Genomic DNA, 14303 nt, shown 5'->3' with positions numbered 1-14303 from the left:
GGGGTGGAGAAGTTGAGGCGGTCAATGCCGCGGCGGCAGTTGGTTATGAAGAGATCGAGGGGGGGTAAGAGGCCAGCACGGGTTGTCCCGGTGGATGGGGTGTGTTGGAGGTGGGAGAAGGGGTCGTCAGAGGGTGGGCGAGAACCCTGGTTGAAGAAGTAGGCGCGGAGGCGAAGGCGGCGGAAGAATTGTTCGATGTCACGCCGCGTGTCGAACTCGTTAATCCGAGAGCGTAGGGGGATGAAAGTGAGGCCTCTGCTGAGGACTGATCTTTCATCCACAGTGAGGGGGAGGTCTGGAGGGATGGTGAAAATACAGCAGGGCTGGGAGCTAGGACCTGGTGTGGGGCTGGAGCTGGGAGTGGGGGCGGGGTTGGGCGTGGGGGCGGGGACGGTGATCGGCGTGGGGGCGGGGTGAGGCGTGGTGATGGAGATCGGCATGGGGGCGGGGTTAGGCATGGTGATGGAGATCGGCGAGGGGGCGGGGTTAGGCATGGTGACGGGGATCGGCGTGGGGGCGGGGACGGAGATCGGCGTGGTGACGGAGATCGGCGTGGGGGCGGAGACGCATGCGGCGTGGTGGTCGTGCAGTTAGTGATGTCACTACGGGTGGAAGTGGCTGCGGCGATGGCAACCCAAGGAGCGGAAGTGGCTGTGGCGACGACAGAAATGGTGTTATTCCCGATAGCCGCGGAAGCCGCAAATCTGTCGGCGATGGTACAGGAGGTAGAAACGGGCAGTGCGGGGTTGTGGGACGATGAGGTTGGAGGCGGTGTTGCAGGAGGTAGAAATGGGCGGACCCATTGTTCAAAATACACAAACCTGACTGCCCCGGCCGACCCATTGTCTCAGCCTGCTCCTGCCCCACCGAACTCATCTCTGCATACCTCGACACGGTCCTGTCCCCCTTCGTCCAAGAACTCTCCACCTATGTTCGGGACACCACCCACGCCCTCCACCTCCTCCATGATTTTCGCTTCCCCGGTCCCCAACGCCTTATCTTCACCATGGACATCCAGTCCCTGTACACCTCCATCCCCCATCACGAAGGACCCAAAGCCCTCCGCTTCTTCCTTTCCAACCGTACCAACCAGTACCCTTCCACTGACACCCTCCTTCGACTGACTGAACTGGTCCTCACCCTGAACAACTTCTCTTTCCAATCCTCCTACTTCCTCCAAACCAAAGGAGTAGCCATGGGCACCTGCATGGGCCCCAGCTATGCCTGCCTCTTCGTCGGATATGTGGAACAGTCCATCTTCCACAGCTACACTGGCACCACCCCCCACCTTTTCCTCCGCTACATCGATGACTGTATCGGCGCTACCTCGTGCTCCCACGAGGAGGTTGTACAGTTCATCCACTTTACCAACACCTTCCACCCCGACCTCAAATTCACCTGGACCGTCTCAGACTCCTCCCTCCCCTTCCTCGACCTTTCTATTTCTATCTCGGGCGACCGAATCAACACGGACATTTACTATAAACCGACTGACTCCCACAGCTACCTAGACTACACCTCCTCCCACCCTGCCCCCTGTAAAAACGCCATCCCATATTCCCAATTCCTTCGTCTCTGCCGCATCTGCTCCCAGGAGGACCAGTTCCAATACCGTACAACCCAGATGGCCTCCTTCTTCAAAGACCGCAATTTCCCCCCAGACGTGATCGACGATGCCCTCCACCGCATCTCCTCCACTTCCCGCTCCTCTGCCCTTGAGCCCCGCCCCTCCAACCGCCACCAGGACAGAACCCCACTGGTCCTCACCTATCACCCCACCAATCTCCATATCATCCGCCGTCATTTCCGCCACCTCTAAATGGACCCCACCACCAGGGATATATTTCCCTCCCCTCCCCTATCAGCGTTTCGAAAAGACCACTCCCTCCGTGACTCCCTCGTCCGGTCCACACCCCCCACCAACCCAACCTCCACTCCCGGCACCTTCCCCTGCAACCGTAAGAAATGTAAAACTTGTGCCCACACCTCCCCCCTTACTTCCCTCCAAGGCCCCAAGGGATCCTTCCATATCCGCCACAAATTCACCTGCACCTCCACACACATCATTTATTGCATCCGCTGCACCCGATGTGGCCTCCTCTATATTGGGGAGACAAGCCGCCTACTTGCGGAACGTTTCAGAGAACACCTCTGGGACACCCGGACCAACCAACCCAACCACCCCGTGGCTCAACTCCCCCTCCCACTCCACCAAGGACAATGCAGGTCCTTGGACTCCTCCATTGCCAGACCATAGCAACATGACGGTTGGAGGAAGAGCGCCTCATCTTCCGCCTAGGAACCCTCCAACCACAAGGGATGAACTCAGATTTCTCCAGTTTCCTCATTTCCCCTCCTCCCACCTTGTCTCAGTCAAATCCCTCGAACTCAGCACCGCCTTCCTAACCTGCAATCTTCTTCCCGACCTCTCCGCTCCCACCCCCTCTCCAGCCTATCACCCTCACCATGACCTCCTTCCACCTATCGCATTTCCAAAGCCCCTCCCCTAAGTCCCTCCTCCCTACCTTTTATCTTAGTCTGCTGGACACACTTTCCTCATTCCTGAAGAAGGGCTCATGCCCGAAACGACGATTCTCCTGCTCCTTGGATGCTGCCTGACCTGCTGCGCTTTTCCAGCAACACATTTTCAGCTGCTTAACAAATGCCCCTAAAATCAATCCAGTATAGAGGAACCTCGATTATCCGGAGAGTATTTCATTCGGTTAATCGAATTCTGGATAATCGGATGCCAGATAACATTGTTTAGCCAAGTATCGGGACCTTGTGATCTTGCCAGACAATCCGATATTCAGATAATTGAATGCTGGATAATCGAGGTTCCTCTGTACACATTCCAGAAATTCATCCTCCACAGCATTAATGCTGACTTGGTTAACCTAATTCAAATGCACATGAAGTCACCCATTATTATTGCATACCCCACATTATATACATTTCTAATTTTCTGATTTATACCATACCCAATATTGATACAGCAAACTTTGTTTTAACTGGCACCTTATGAACTAGCATTCTCAATCAAACCGGCAAAGTAAACCTAAATAATGGAAGTTGACTGTATTAGTGCAATCTCCACAATGGCCCAAGTAGCCAGTTGAGGGTGTGAGTGAGAAGACTCTTTGCCGGTAAGTTTTATTTAAGGCGAAGTTGCTTTATTATTTCAGTGAATTATATTGTAAATAAAGTATAAGTGTGTATGCAAGCTGCATCATGTTTCTGTTATTTGGTGTATGTTTTATATTATGTTGGCCTTTTGATCAACCAGAATATTTGATCAACTAGCACAGGTCCTGATCCCACAGATGCCAGTTAGCAAAATGTTTGCTGTACCACTGGAGTTTGTTTATTCCCCCCCTCAGTATTTCTTGACTCCACCCTTGCTGATTTTGCATTTTGACCTTTTGATCAAAGATTCTTTCCTCTGGTGTATTACCTTAACCCTTAGTAGGATTGTTACCCTATTTTGTTTTTTGTAGCATGAATTAAGTACAATTAGATGTTACAATATGTTTGACTATTCAGAATCCTATTTTGAGAAAATGTTTGACTGCATTCATTGCTAGGATTGTAAAGCAGTATATCCAGTATCAACATTCTTATCTGGTTATAAATATAAATCATAAAAAAACAGACATCAGCAGTCTGCTGGGCTCAGTACATTCTGCAAGGTCAGACAGGTTTTTTTAAACAGCAGATGGTGATGGCACATTTTCACCAGGCTGAGAACCAGAACACAGGAAGGGTATCAGTTTTAGTCCAGCCACACAATTCATTGATGTGGGGCAGGACAACATGTTCACTATCATCCATTCCTCTGGATGGACAAGCTGTACCTATTGAACAAGATGACTTCAATCATAGTGATATGTTCATTCACTGAAAGGTAAAGCAACGTAATGATTCACTTCAGGCTGCCCTTATCAAGTCTGCCATTGAAAAGATTGGTAAAGCATTTGGGGTATACTTGGGGAAGATGTGAATGTTCCATTTGGATCACAAGTGCATATCATTGTTGCAGTCCTGAATTGTGGCATTATGTAAATAGCCATTGGGAGGTATGAAGTCATCTCTAGAAGATGCCAGCAGTAGACTTGATATCTGGCACCAACTGACGCTACTAAACTCAAATAGTATTGATAGATACAAAGTTGTCACATTAAAACGAAGACTTGTAAAGCTGTGTATGACACTAGTTCCAGAAGGAGGGAGATTAACTTATGATAAGATTTTCAAAAAGTAATGGGGGAGAAGGTCCTGACCTAGCTGTGTATTAATGGTTAGTAGCATGTTTCAGTACAACTTTACTTGTGTTTCCTTGCAGCTTTGATCCCAAAGTTATCTATGCATCTTGATTTCTCCATGAGGTTAGAGCAAAATTGGTGCTGAAAAATTGAGTCAGATTTACTGATCATCCCTGACTGTCAAAAGAGGATGGTGTTTTTCCTACTGCCAGCTCTAAGTCTGCTAGACTGAAATATTGCTGCCACAGACTGCAGTGCCTGACTCAAGGATGGGCATCTGCAGCAGAATTTTGGCTAAGTGCCAACGATAGCATTAAAATGCACTTGCTGCCTTGGAAAAGGATTGCGGATAAATAATGCAGCAGTTATTTATGAATTCAGTATGAGTGCCTTTTACTTTAGAGAAAATGTCAAAAGTGATTTTTTTTAAATGTCCATATGGTTAGTTTATAAATGTATTATTTTATGCTGTAACTTTCCAATTTCACATGTACATAATACATTTCCGATTTGCATGAAATCTGACATTACTTTTTTAAGGTATACAAAATGCAAGGCTGTAATTGGATTGAATGGTATCATGGGTTTTGGTTGATTTCAGTGCATTACAGTCACCAGTGACACTTTGCTAGTGGATGGTTCATTTAGTGAGTCAAGCAGTCTGTCATTATTTTATCAAGTTCATTGTTCTCACTTTTGCTTCAAAAATTGTTACATTTTCCTGTGCATTATAGCATCTGGTTTCTTCTTTAAAAAATCCATAATTGTATTTAAGCTGCATAATGTACAATATTAAGTTACTTCAAACTATAATCCGAACAGTCACAATTGATTCTGTTAGAATGAAAGATCATTAACTGATGAGAGTTTCGTCATTCAGTGGTGATATATGTACAGACACTTTCATATTAAAATTGGCAGAATTATGTAGGAATACGGAGCTATCTCTTCCAAAAAGGCGGCATGGTGGCTCAGTGGTTAGCACTGCTACCTCACTACGCCAGGGACCTGGATTTGATTTCACGTTCAGGTGATTGTCCATATGGACTTTGCATATTCTCCCTGTATTTGCATGTGATTCATTCCACAGTCGGATGATGTGCAGGCTAGGTGGACTAGCCATGGAAAATGCAGTGGTGGGTGCACGTGGGATGCTCTTCAGAGGTCAGGATGGACTCAGTGGGCTGAAAGGCCTGCTTCCAAACTGTTGAGAGTCAATGATTGTAAAAGAGTCTTCTGAACAGTGATGTCAGTGAAGTACGATGTTATGGAAAGTTAAACTCCTGTCTGTCACTACACGCCAAAGGAAAGCATTTGGCCAAGAAAAACGGATTCCAGTTTACTAACTGTCAGTAATGGTGTGCAGGAATATGGAGAAATGGCAAGAAATTGGCACTAAGTAACAGACCTGGTGCAAGCACTATGGGGCGAATGGCTCCTTTCCGTGCCTGTATTATTCTGTATTAAAATATGGTCACAAACAAAACAAATCTTAAATGTCCACTATTGATTAATTTTTGTTATTTTTAAAAAATCTGTACCAAATATTTTTGTACATGCTCCTTCTCACATTCGTTGCAAAAGATGGAGAGAGAAGAACAGGCATTGTTTATATACTAGCAATAATCTCCCTTTCTGATCCTTTTGTATATGCTTGCTATTATGAAAATGAAGAATGGCGCCAAACCAATAATTGACTTTACATCTTATTTTAGTATTCCCAAAAGAATTGTGTAAAAATATAACTAAATCCAGCCTATGGAATCTGATTTGCAAAGGGGGAGAGTTCAGAGGTGGATGGACCAGACATTTCTTGTTGGTGATCAGCAGGGTATGGAAAAGCTGGGTTGGAGCAGGTGACTCCCTGTAGCTGGTGAAGTAGGGTTTGTCCTCTATGTGGCAGCTGTGGTCACTGTCACATTGTGACAATTGCAAATCCTGAAATGCTGAGAGAAGAAAGCACTCATTCAGAAATCCTCTTTGAAACAAGTTTCTGTTCGTCAACTCTATACAAGTGTCAATCAGACAGAGCCATTTGTTGCATCAATAACACAGGTTCCGCCTCCATTCGGATCTCTTAATCTTACCTGAGTAAGCATATATATATATAATGGACAAAAAGTGATAGAATAATTTGCAAATTATTTCAAAATGTGTAAACAATCAAATTAATTCCTTAAATAAAATAAATTCCGATACCTGACTGAAGATCTGAATTTCATCTTGACTCAGCTGAATGTAGATTTCTATTAATCTCAGCAAAGTGTGATCTCTGCCCATTAAATAGTAAAACGGCAGCTATTTTCCTAAAAGTACAGAATCTTTATTGTAGATGTCAGCTACCAGCTGAATTAGTGACTGATAATTCATTTGCTGAAAAAGCATAGAGAAAGTTGGCTTAGTCTGGAATTCAAGACCTTAAGAGTATATTTTATCAAATATTTAGCCATTGTCAAGATGATCCTACCTTGAAGATAAACTAACTAACTTAAGGTCTTATGTAGTAGCATATATCTCTTCTCTCTTTGTGTTCAAAATTTATATTAACTTTGTATTATTGAAACATGTATTTTAATGTTCCTCTTAAATAAAGTTGTCACTGTCTTTTTTGCAAGGTCAAATTGTTTGTATTTGATAACGTCTCCTCTAATTTTTCATCTATGGGAAGCCTGGACAAGTTGGACTGAAGAGTCTGCTTCCATGCTGTATGACTCTGACTCTAAAACTCAAACTTGGACCAAGTGTACTTGTGCAATGGAATTGGAGAGTATACTCAATCACTGCTTCTATTACAAAGTAACTTGAGAATGAGGCAAGGAAAACTGCTGTTCACTAAGTGACTATATACCTTAAACATCAACTGCACTCCTGGACTACACTGGCAGCCACTTCAAGCAAAAATGTATCCCTACTTTACAGAAAAATGGGCTAAATGAAAACAGGCTGCCTATTTGTAAATGTAGTATGTTACAAATTGGCCTTGTGAGTTCTATTCAGTGAAACATCGAGCCCTATTTGTAGCTTTCACTTTATTCTATGAATTTTTTGTAATGGAAGTTTGTTTTGCTAAGAGCTCCATAATTGAAAGATCAGGAGTTGTGATGTTAAGCTTGTGATTATGAACTGATATAATATGGGAATGCTGATCCCCGAAATGGCCAAACTTGACAATATTGAATAAAGCTGTAAATTAAATTTTGTAGTTTGTGGACAGACATATCACCATCTCCTTGTTAAATATTGAGCGAGAAATTGCTGTTAAAGGAACAACCAGACTACTGGACTAGCTGTTAATTGAGTGTAACTGATACAGCAACTCGAAGTGAGGAGAAGATGCAAACTTAGATGTGAATGCTGAAAGGGATCTTTCCAAGTTGGCCTACTCCACCATTTGCAAAGATCCAACTTTGCAGAATGCCATTTGTTGTCTGCCTCAGCTTTGCATGCATTGGATGGCATGAAGCTGCTGTATTTGTAGCTGCTGTATTTGTATGGTAGGTATGAATGAAACCAGCCACAAATATTGAGGGTAGCTATGAGCACAAGAACCTTTTAACAAACTGAAAATTGCTGCCAATCAACCTCTGACGCTAAGCATTAACTGTTACGAGCGTGGAACCCCATCCCGTCAGGTTTTGAATTTTTTGGTAAATTTTAAAATGTTTTCCCTTTTCCTTTCTCTCCTCTTTATGCAGTCTTTTCATCCCTTGTTTTAGTTTATTTGCTTCTCTTTCAATTACTGATTTGACATGGAATTAATTTTCTTTAAGTCATCGTCTTCTCTATCCTTCCTGTATTTAGTCCCCAGTCCTTAGTTCCCACTAGTTGAGAAGATGTTCTATCGGAGGCCCCAACTGCTCTATTTCCCTTGGTGTGCTATGACAGGCCTGGAATTTCAGCTGCTGGTGATGCGAAGGAAAACTCGTAGCATTCTCAATGGCTTACTCTCCTACAACAAACTCTGGCCCACTGGCTTTGACAAATACCCACTTGATGGCTAAGTTAAAAATAACACAACACCAGGTTATAGTCCAACAGATTTAATTGGAAGCACACTAGCTTTCGGAGCGACGCTCCTTTTAAAAAAAAGGTTTTGTGATTTACACATGAAAGAAGTGAAACTATCACTGTATTGTAACAGATGAAAAGCTTAACAGACAATCAATTTTTCAATATATAATTTCAGTTACATCACACTGCAAAGTTTTGCTATAAATTCTGTGTTACGATCGAGCCCTCCACTATCACCTGATGAAGGAGCGTCGCTCCAAAAGCTAGTGTGTTCCAATTAAACCTGTTGGACTATAACCTGGTGTTGTGTGATTTTTAACTTTGTACACCCCAGTCCAACACCGGCATTTCTAAATCATGACCACTTGATGGCAGTATTGTGCAATTGCAACCTCTCAGCTATTTTATACCACCTGTGATGTTTGGTTTTAACGTATTTTTGAAGTAGCAATATCTGCAGTGAATCCTTTTAGTTCCATATTGATTCTTCCAGCTATTCCCTTCAGTTCCCTTTATCTTTAGCAGCAACTTCAATATTACAAAAATGTATTCTCAGCTTTGGTAAGACACTAAAGTCAGAATGTAGACATATGGGAGACTTTTTTGAAACTCAAATTTGTAACAAAAGCACTTTTTTGCTTGCATTTAAATAAGAATATGGCAGTTCCCCAGCTCTTAGTCTCTTTGCAGACTGAATGCATTAGACACAACTAAACTTTGGAAGTCTGCAACTACCTGAGCACTTCTTCACTATCCAATCCATTCCAGTACCAGTATGATGCTTAGTACCAACGAATGTGGAGTCCAAAAGAAGTGGTTGTTAGAGGCCAATCGCCACAGACTCAGATATTCCTTCGCACCTCGGTAACATTTCTACCATAGAAGTCAAGAAATCAACATCTTGAATAAAAGAAAACTGAGCTTTCTTCCCTGGCCTTCAACAACAATGCCATTGCTGATCTCCCTACTATCACTGTCTAATGGGTCTCTGTTGCCCAGAAACATAATTGGTCTAGCCTTTTAAATACACAGGCCACAAGAGCAGTGGAGGCACTGTGTGTTAGCAAGGGGATTATCTTGACTCTTTGAAACTTCTTCATAATTTCCAAAATTCAAGCTGGACGTGTGAATGAATATTCACTAATCCCTCTGCATTAGCACAACCAGAATTCTTTGTAACTTAATACAATATGGAACAATGCAATTTCCCAGATTGACGCACCTTCCAATGGATATATTTTCCAACCTTTACATCAGATTCTGCCTACAGCATGTATGATGCACAGGATTCCTTGCAGCAACTTGTCAAGCTTTATTTTACCTTCCTCTTCTGTAATCTCTATCACCAAGATAGACACAAGTAGCAATGATATGGGAACACTATCTCCAAGTACACCTCCAAGTCGAACACCGCCCCAAATGGGATATGTGTTGCTGATCCTTTGTCACTGGATCAATCCTGGAATTTTATTTAAGTGGCAAGACTGGATAAGGTCCACCACTGGCAGTGTTTCCCACAAAACAAGGACAGAAATGTTTTTTTTAATGCGTATTGGTGATTAAAACGCCAGCCTATTGTTGCAGGTTTTTTTCCACCATTTTGACTTAACAGATCAACTGGCTCAATATAATTCATATGTAATCAAATACTAATTCTATTCTACATAACCATGTAGTGCTCTACTATAATCAAAAATATTTCACTAATCTATTCTGGACCAATATCTGTTGCAATTGTTTAGAAATTCCTGCAGAGAATATGTTTTCTTTCTCCCCTATTAGTGCTCTAGTTATGTCTGAAATTGCAGGCTGAGGAAAAATGATCATATTCTGTCGCATTCCTCACATATTTAACTGTCTAAATACTCATATTATTTCACGTTCTGTGAGACAGTGTAAATTAATTCTGTAGACCCTCAACAAACTTCAGTTACTTATACATAGTTTCTTTTATATAATTTCTTGGCACCCTAAGGTGTCAATGATCTTTTTGGGAATTGTACCTCTGACAAAACTCCCTTTGTATTCCAGTCCAAATCTGTTATGCAAGTTCTTCAAGACCTTGGTGTAACCTTGTAACAATGTCACACAGCTACACATCATTGAGCATACATAGATAATGTTAAAGCTGGACTAAACTATAAACTAGGCTACAGTCGAGAATGGAAAAAGAGTCTTAGGAGCACATGGTCATGATGAACACGTGAAGATTACAACTCTAAGATCAGAGTTTGGTATAGCTTTGATTGCTATATATAGCAACATTTGGCATTAATATATAATCGAAGTCCAAGCCTAAAGACAGTTCTTGATTTTGGCTTCTCCTTGACCACTTCTGTCTTGAATATAAACCCATTCTGTGGCATCGTGTCACATGATAAAAGAACTTTACAAAAATATTTTTAGAGATACACCTTTGGAGAGCCATGACAATCATCTGCTGTAATCATTCTGTGATATTTAGATACATAGCTATATTGTCATATTTAAATGTGTTAGAAGACTAGCACAGTAGTTTTCTTTTTATGGAGGAAGGAATGAACAAGCTGCCCAAATACAGCAGAATTTGATAAAAGTCTTGTTTTCATCCTGACACAATGCAGTTCTTTTGCATTCCACTGAAGTGCATGTTTCTTAAAAGCATGTTCAATTCTTGGAGTCAACTTTGAAGAACTTTTTTTTTGTAATGTTCATATTTTACCTTTAATAACATTGAATGGATTTATTCATGCTCCTAAATTATTGAAGATGCTATTTTAAAAAGTTACTACATCCATTAAAATTAAAAATAATTCATTGTGAACTGCATGAGTATTTTGGAATCTTGGACCAATGCCATTGGTTCGGTATCATGAGCCAAGCTTTGGCTGGAGCAATATCTTTCCCATTTTGAAACAAATTAGTTGTGTCTTTTACAGCACTATTGTTACAGAAGTGCAACCATTTAGAATAGTTGTGACAAAGGACATGCATTCAAAGTATCTCCTTTCACACCTACCAATCATCTAAAATTGTACTTCCAAAAATACTTAATAGTTAGCAGACAAAGTTGAAAAAACTGGCAGATCAATAGCGAGATGTTTTGCAATAAATAGTGAAATTTGACTTCAATAGTTAATTGTAAAAACAGAGTAATTTGCCTTGCATAAGACTTGCTCCCAAAAGAATTTCTAATTTCATTCCACCAGTAGTATCGTTAAAATAATTTATTATTTAGCTCAGGGTTATAAATACAATTTTATCAAGAAAGGGAATAATCCTGATGCTCAAGAGTGCTGGGTGTACTTGCCAGTCACACTTGTCTCTGCATCGACTGGAACGACTAACCAGCCAAAGGGCATTCTGCCCCAACAGTTTCTTTTGAAATGGGGAATCATACATTATGTTACAGTCTGTGCGATGTGCTATTGTTTTACTTGTTGGGACTGGACAGTCAGTTTGTTAAATTGATTTCATTACCGACAGATTTCACATAGAGCTCTAAGGAATGTTCTATTCTCAAACTGGTTAAAAGCAATTTTGTCTAGCTCTAAAATGTTAAAGTTTCATTCTGTCAGTCCTCAATTACTCTGTGCATCTCATTATTTGTCTTGTTACAACTGATGCTTTTTCTTTGATCACTGAGGCATTTAAGAATGTATTAATAGCTCTGAATGACATTTATTGACTGTGTCTTCCAATATGATGCAAATCTGAACCAGCTTGGTAGCACGGCTGATATAAGGAAGTTTTTACCCGTGATGTTGCGGTGATTTATCCAGAACAAGATACTTATTAAGAAATCTCACAATTGTACTGAACAGTAATTTAAACTTTCTTAAGACACGTCAAGTTAGCAATTATAAGCTTGCGACCCAACTTAGATGTTACCTAATTAATCCAAATCAACCAATATAGTCTCTCTCTGGGAGTTTACGGGGTTCATCCTTCTACATTGTTGTTCTAAGTTTTGTTGTGAGTTGTTCTTGTGTTGGATTCTTATGCAATTTTCTCTCTTTCAAGTTAGCAATGTGGCATTATTGATATCCTTTAGATTCTTTCATCCCCAACATTGATTACGCTTTCAGGGACTTCAAGTCAGCAGCTTGCCCTGTTATCAAAAATAGCTGCTTTATTCCTTGTTACATTCAGAGTGAGCTGTCTGTTTAAAACAGTATTTTCCTGCAATTAACCCCTTTACTTCAGAACGTTATTTCTGAAGGCAGGTCTAAATGCCCATTTGTCATGAGGCAGCAGAATATTAAGTAAGTGTTACCCTTCACTCCCAGGAGCTTCTCCTCAGTTGCTGCACTCTTTTTTATAACAGTTTCTTTTGTATTTTTCTTCTGAACGAACAGGTTATTCTAGACAGTTATTGCTACTTCTTTCAATTCATATATAACAATTTATCTTTGATTTATTCAGTCCATAAACAGTTTTTAAAGTTCTGAAGTCTATAATATCAGTGTATTGTACTTGATGAAACTAATTTATTTCTTGTAAAAAGTCAAATTAACCAAATTAATTGGGATGCACTAAATTTTAATTGTGTTAGTGGACATTTTCAGTTGTTGTATTGATGTATTGTATATTCATTTCCAATTGCAGTGTTTTGCTGTACGTTCCCTGGGTTGGGTAGAAATGGCAGAGGAAGACCTGGCACCTGGAAAAAGCAGTGTTGCTGTGAATAACTGCATCCGGCAGCTCTCCTATTGTAAAAATGACATCAGGGACACAGTTGGAATTTGGGGAGAGGTAAGAGATATTAAAACTAAACAATAGTTTTAGTTTCTGGTTACAGCAAATTTAAATATTGTTATGGACAAAGAAACCTACTTCATTTCCCACCAAACTTGGATCTAATTTATACCAACAAGTTTCTATAGTGTTGAGAACGAAACGGGAAAATATTTCAAGTACCTCACTGAGCTGTTGGTGACAAAAAGGAGTGAACCAATAAAGGACATGTAAGGAGTGCTGACCAAATGCCTTGACATGGTGGGTTTTAAGGAACCTCTGAAAAGAGAAGAGGATAATAGATATCCAGAAAAGCTTGTGGTGGAAATTCATGAGCATGGACCTGTGTGGTGTGAGTAGTAGGATAGAGTTTAGGTAGATGCACAAGAAGCTCAAGACAGAGGAAAATGTACAAGCACATGCATTATATAAAGAGTTTCCAATAACCTCTCAATTATAATTTCCATATGTCAATAAAACAAGTCTAAAGCTATTGATGTTTTATTAGTAGTATGATGAAGTTGAACAATCTGAGAAATGGCAAGCAATCTTAAATAATTTATATTATTGTTGAATTTCAGGGTAAAGACATGTACCTCATACTAGAAAATAATATGTTGAACCTAATTGACCCCATGGATCGCACTGTTCTTCATTCTCAACCAATTGTCAGCATTCGTGTGTGGGGTGTAGGTCGAGACAATGGGCGGTAAGTGCTCAGTTTTAGAGATTTAATGAGTTGCTGGGTTGAATTATATTTTTCTCAGTTTTAATACGCAGCTATTGAGCTACACATCAGTGACAAAAGATTTTAAACTTAAATCATAGTGACTGTGTTGAATTCTGGTGTGGAATTTAGATTAGAAGAATTTTAGGCCAGTGTTAAACTCTCTTATTGTAGTCTGGTTTAGTGAGTTGATCAATTCCTATGATATCTCTTAGGATTCTTAACTTTCTGTAATGAATTGCTGTGTTCTATATTATTGTTTGGAAAATGCCTAAAAACAATTGTCATTTGGATAATGGTGCCTATAATCTTGATTATAAAAGAGAAGCTGAGAGGTTTATCCACATACAGGAATGGGCTTGTTTTCCTGTTTACTGAGCCATTTTAGTGCATCTTTGAGCAGGATAGAATAAAGCTACGATTCTTAGTTAGGTCAAACTGAGTGGATTTGTCACTAACAGCTTTTTATTTTAACTATATTCTTGAGACCAAATGTTGCCAACAAATGTTTTTTATACAGTACAAAATGGTTGCTTTCCCTTGACATTGGTATTTCTTACAATTGTCCCGATAAGAGCAAGGTGAAA

General features: G+C 40.7%; 1 protein-coding gene across 7 annotated transcripts in view; it reads left to right on the top strand.

The window, feature by feature from the left end:
• The window catches only part of LOC122550905 (amyloid beta precursor protein binding family B member 2b), a 266027-nt gene that overhangs the window by 192347 nt on the left and 59377 nt on the right, over positions 1-14303 (top strand). For all 7 annotated transcript variants that reach the window (XM_087987615.1, XM_087987610.1, XM_087987600.1 and 4 more), the window contains 2 exons: positions 12861-13007; positions 13571-13698. In XM_087987615.1, coding sequence (XP_087843741.1) covers positions 12861-13007; positions 13571-13698 — 275 coding nt within the window. The remainder of the gene's footprint in view (positions 1-12860; positions 13008-13570; positions 13699-14303) is intronic.

This window comes from Chiloscyllium plagiosum, unplaced genomic scaffold (assembly GCF_037043375.1).
Source record: "Chiloscyllium plagiosum isolate Xiang-an unplaced genomic scaffold, Cpla_swu_hap1 HiC_scaffold_1, whole genome shotgun sequence".
Taxonomy (NCBI): domain Eukaryota; kingdom Metazoa; phylum Chordata; class Chondrichthyes; order Orectolobiformes; family Hemiscylliidae; genus Chiloscyllium; species Chiloscyllium plagiosum.
This window is presented reverse-complemented; position numbering and strand designations above follow the sequence as displayed.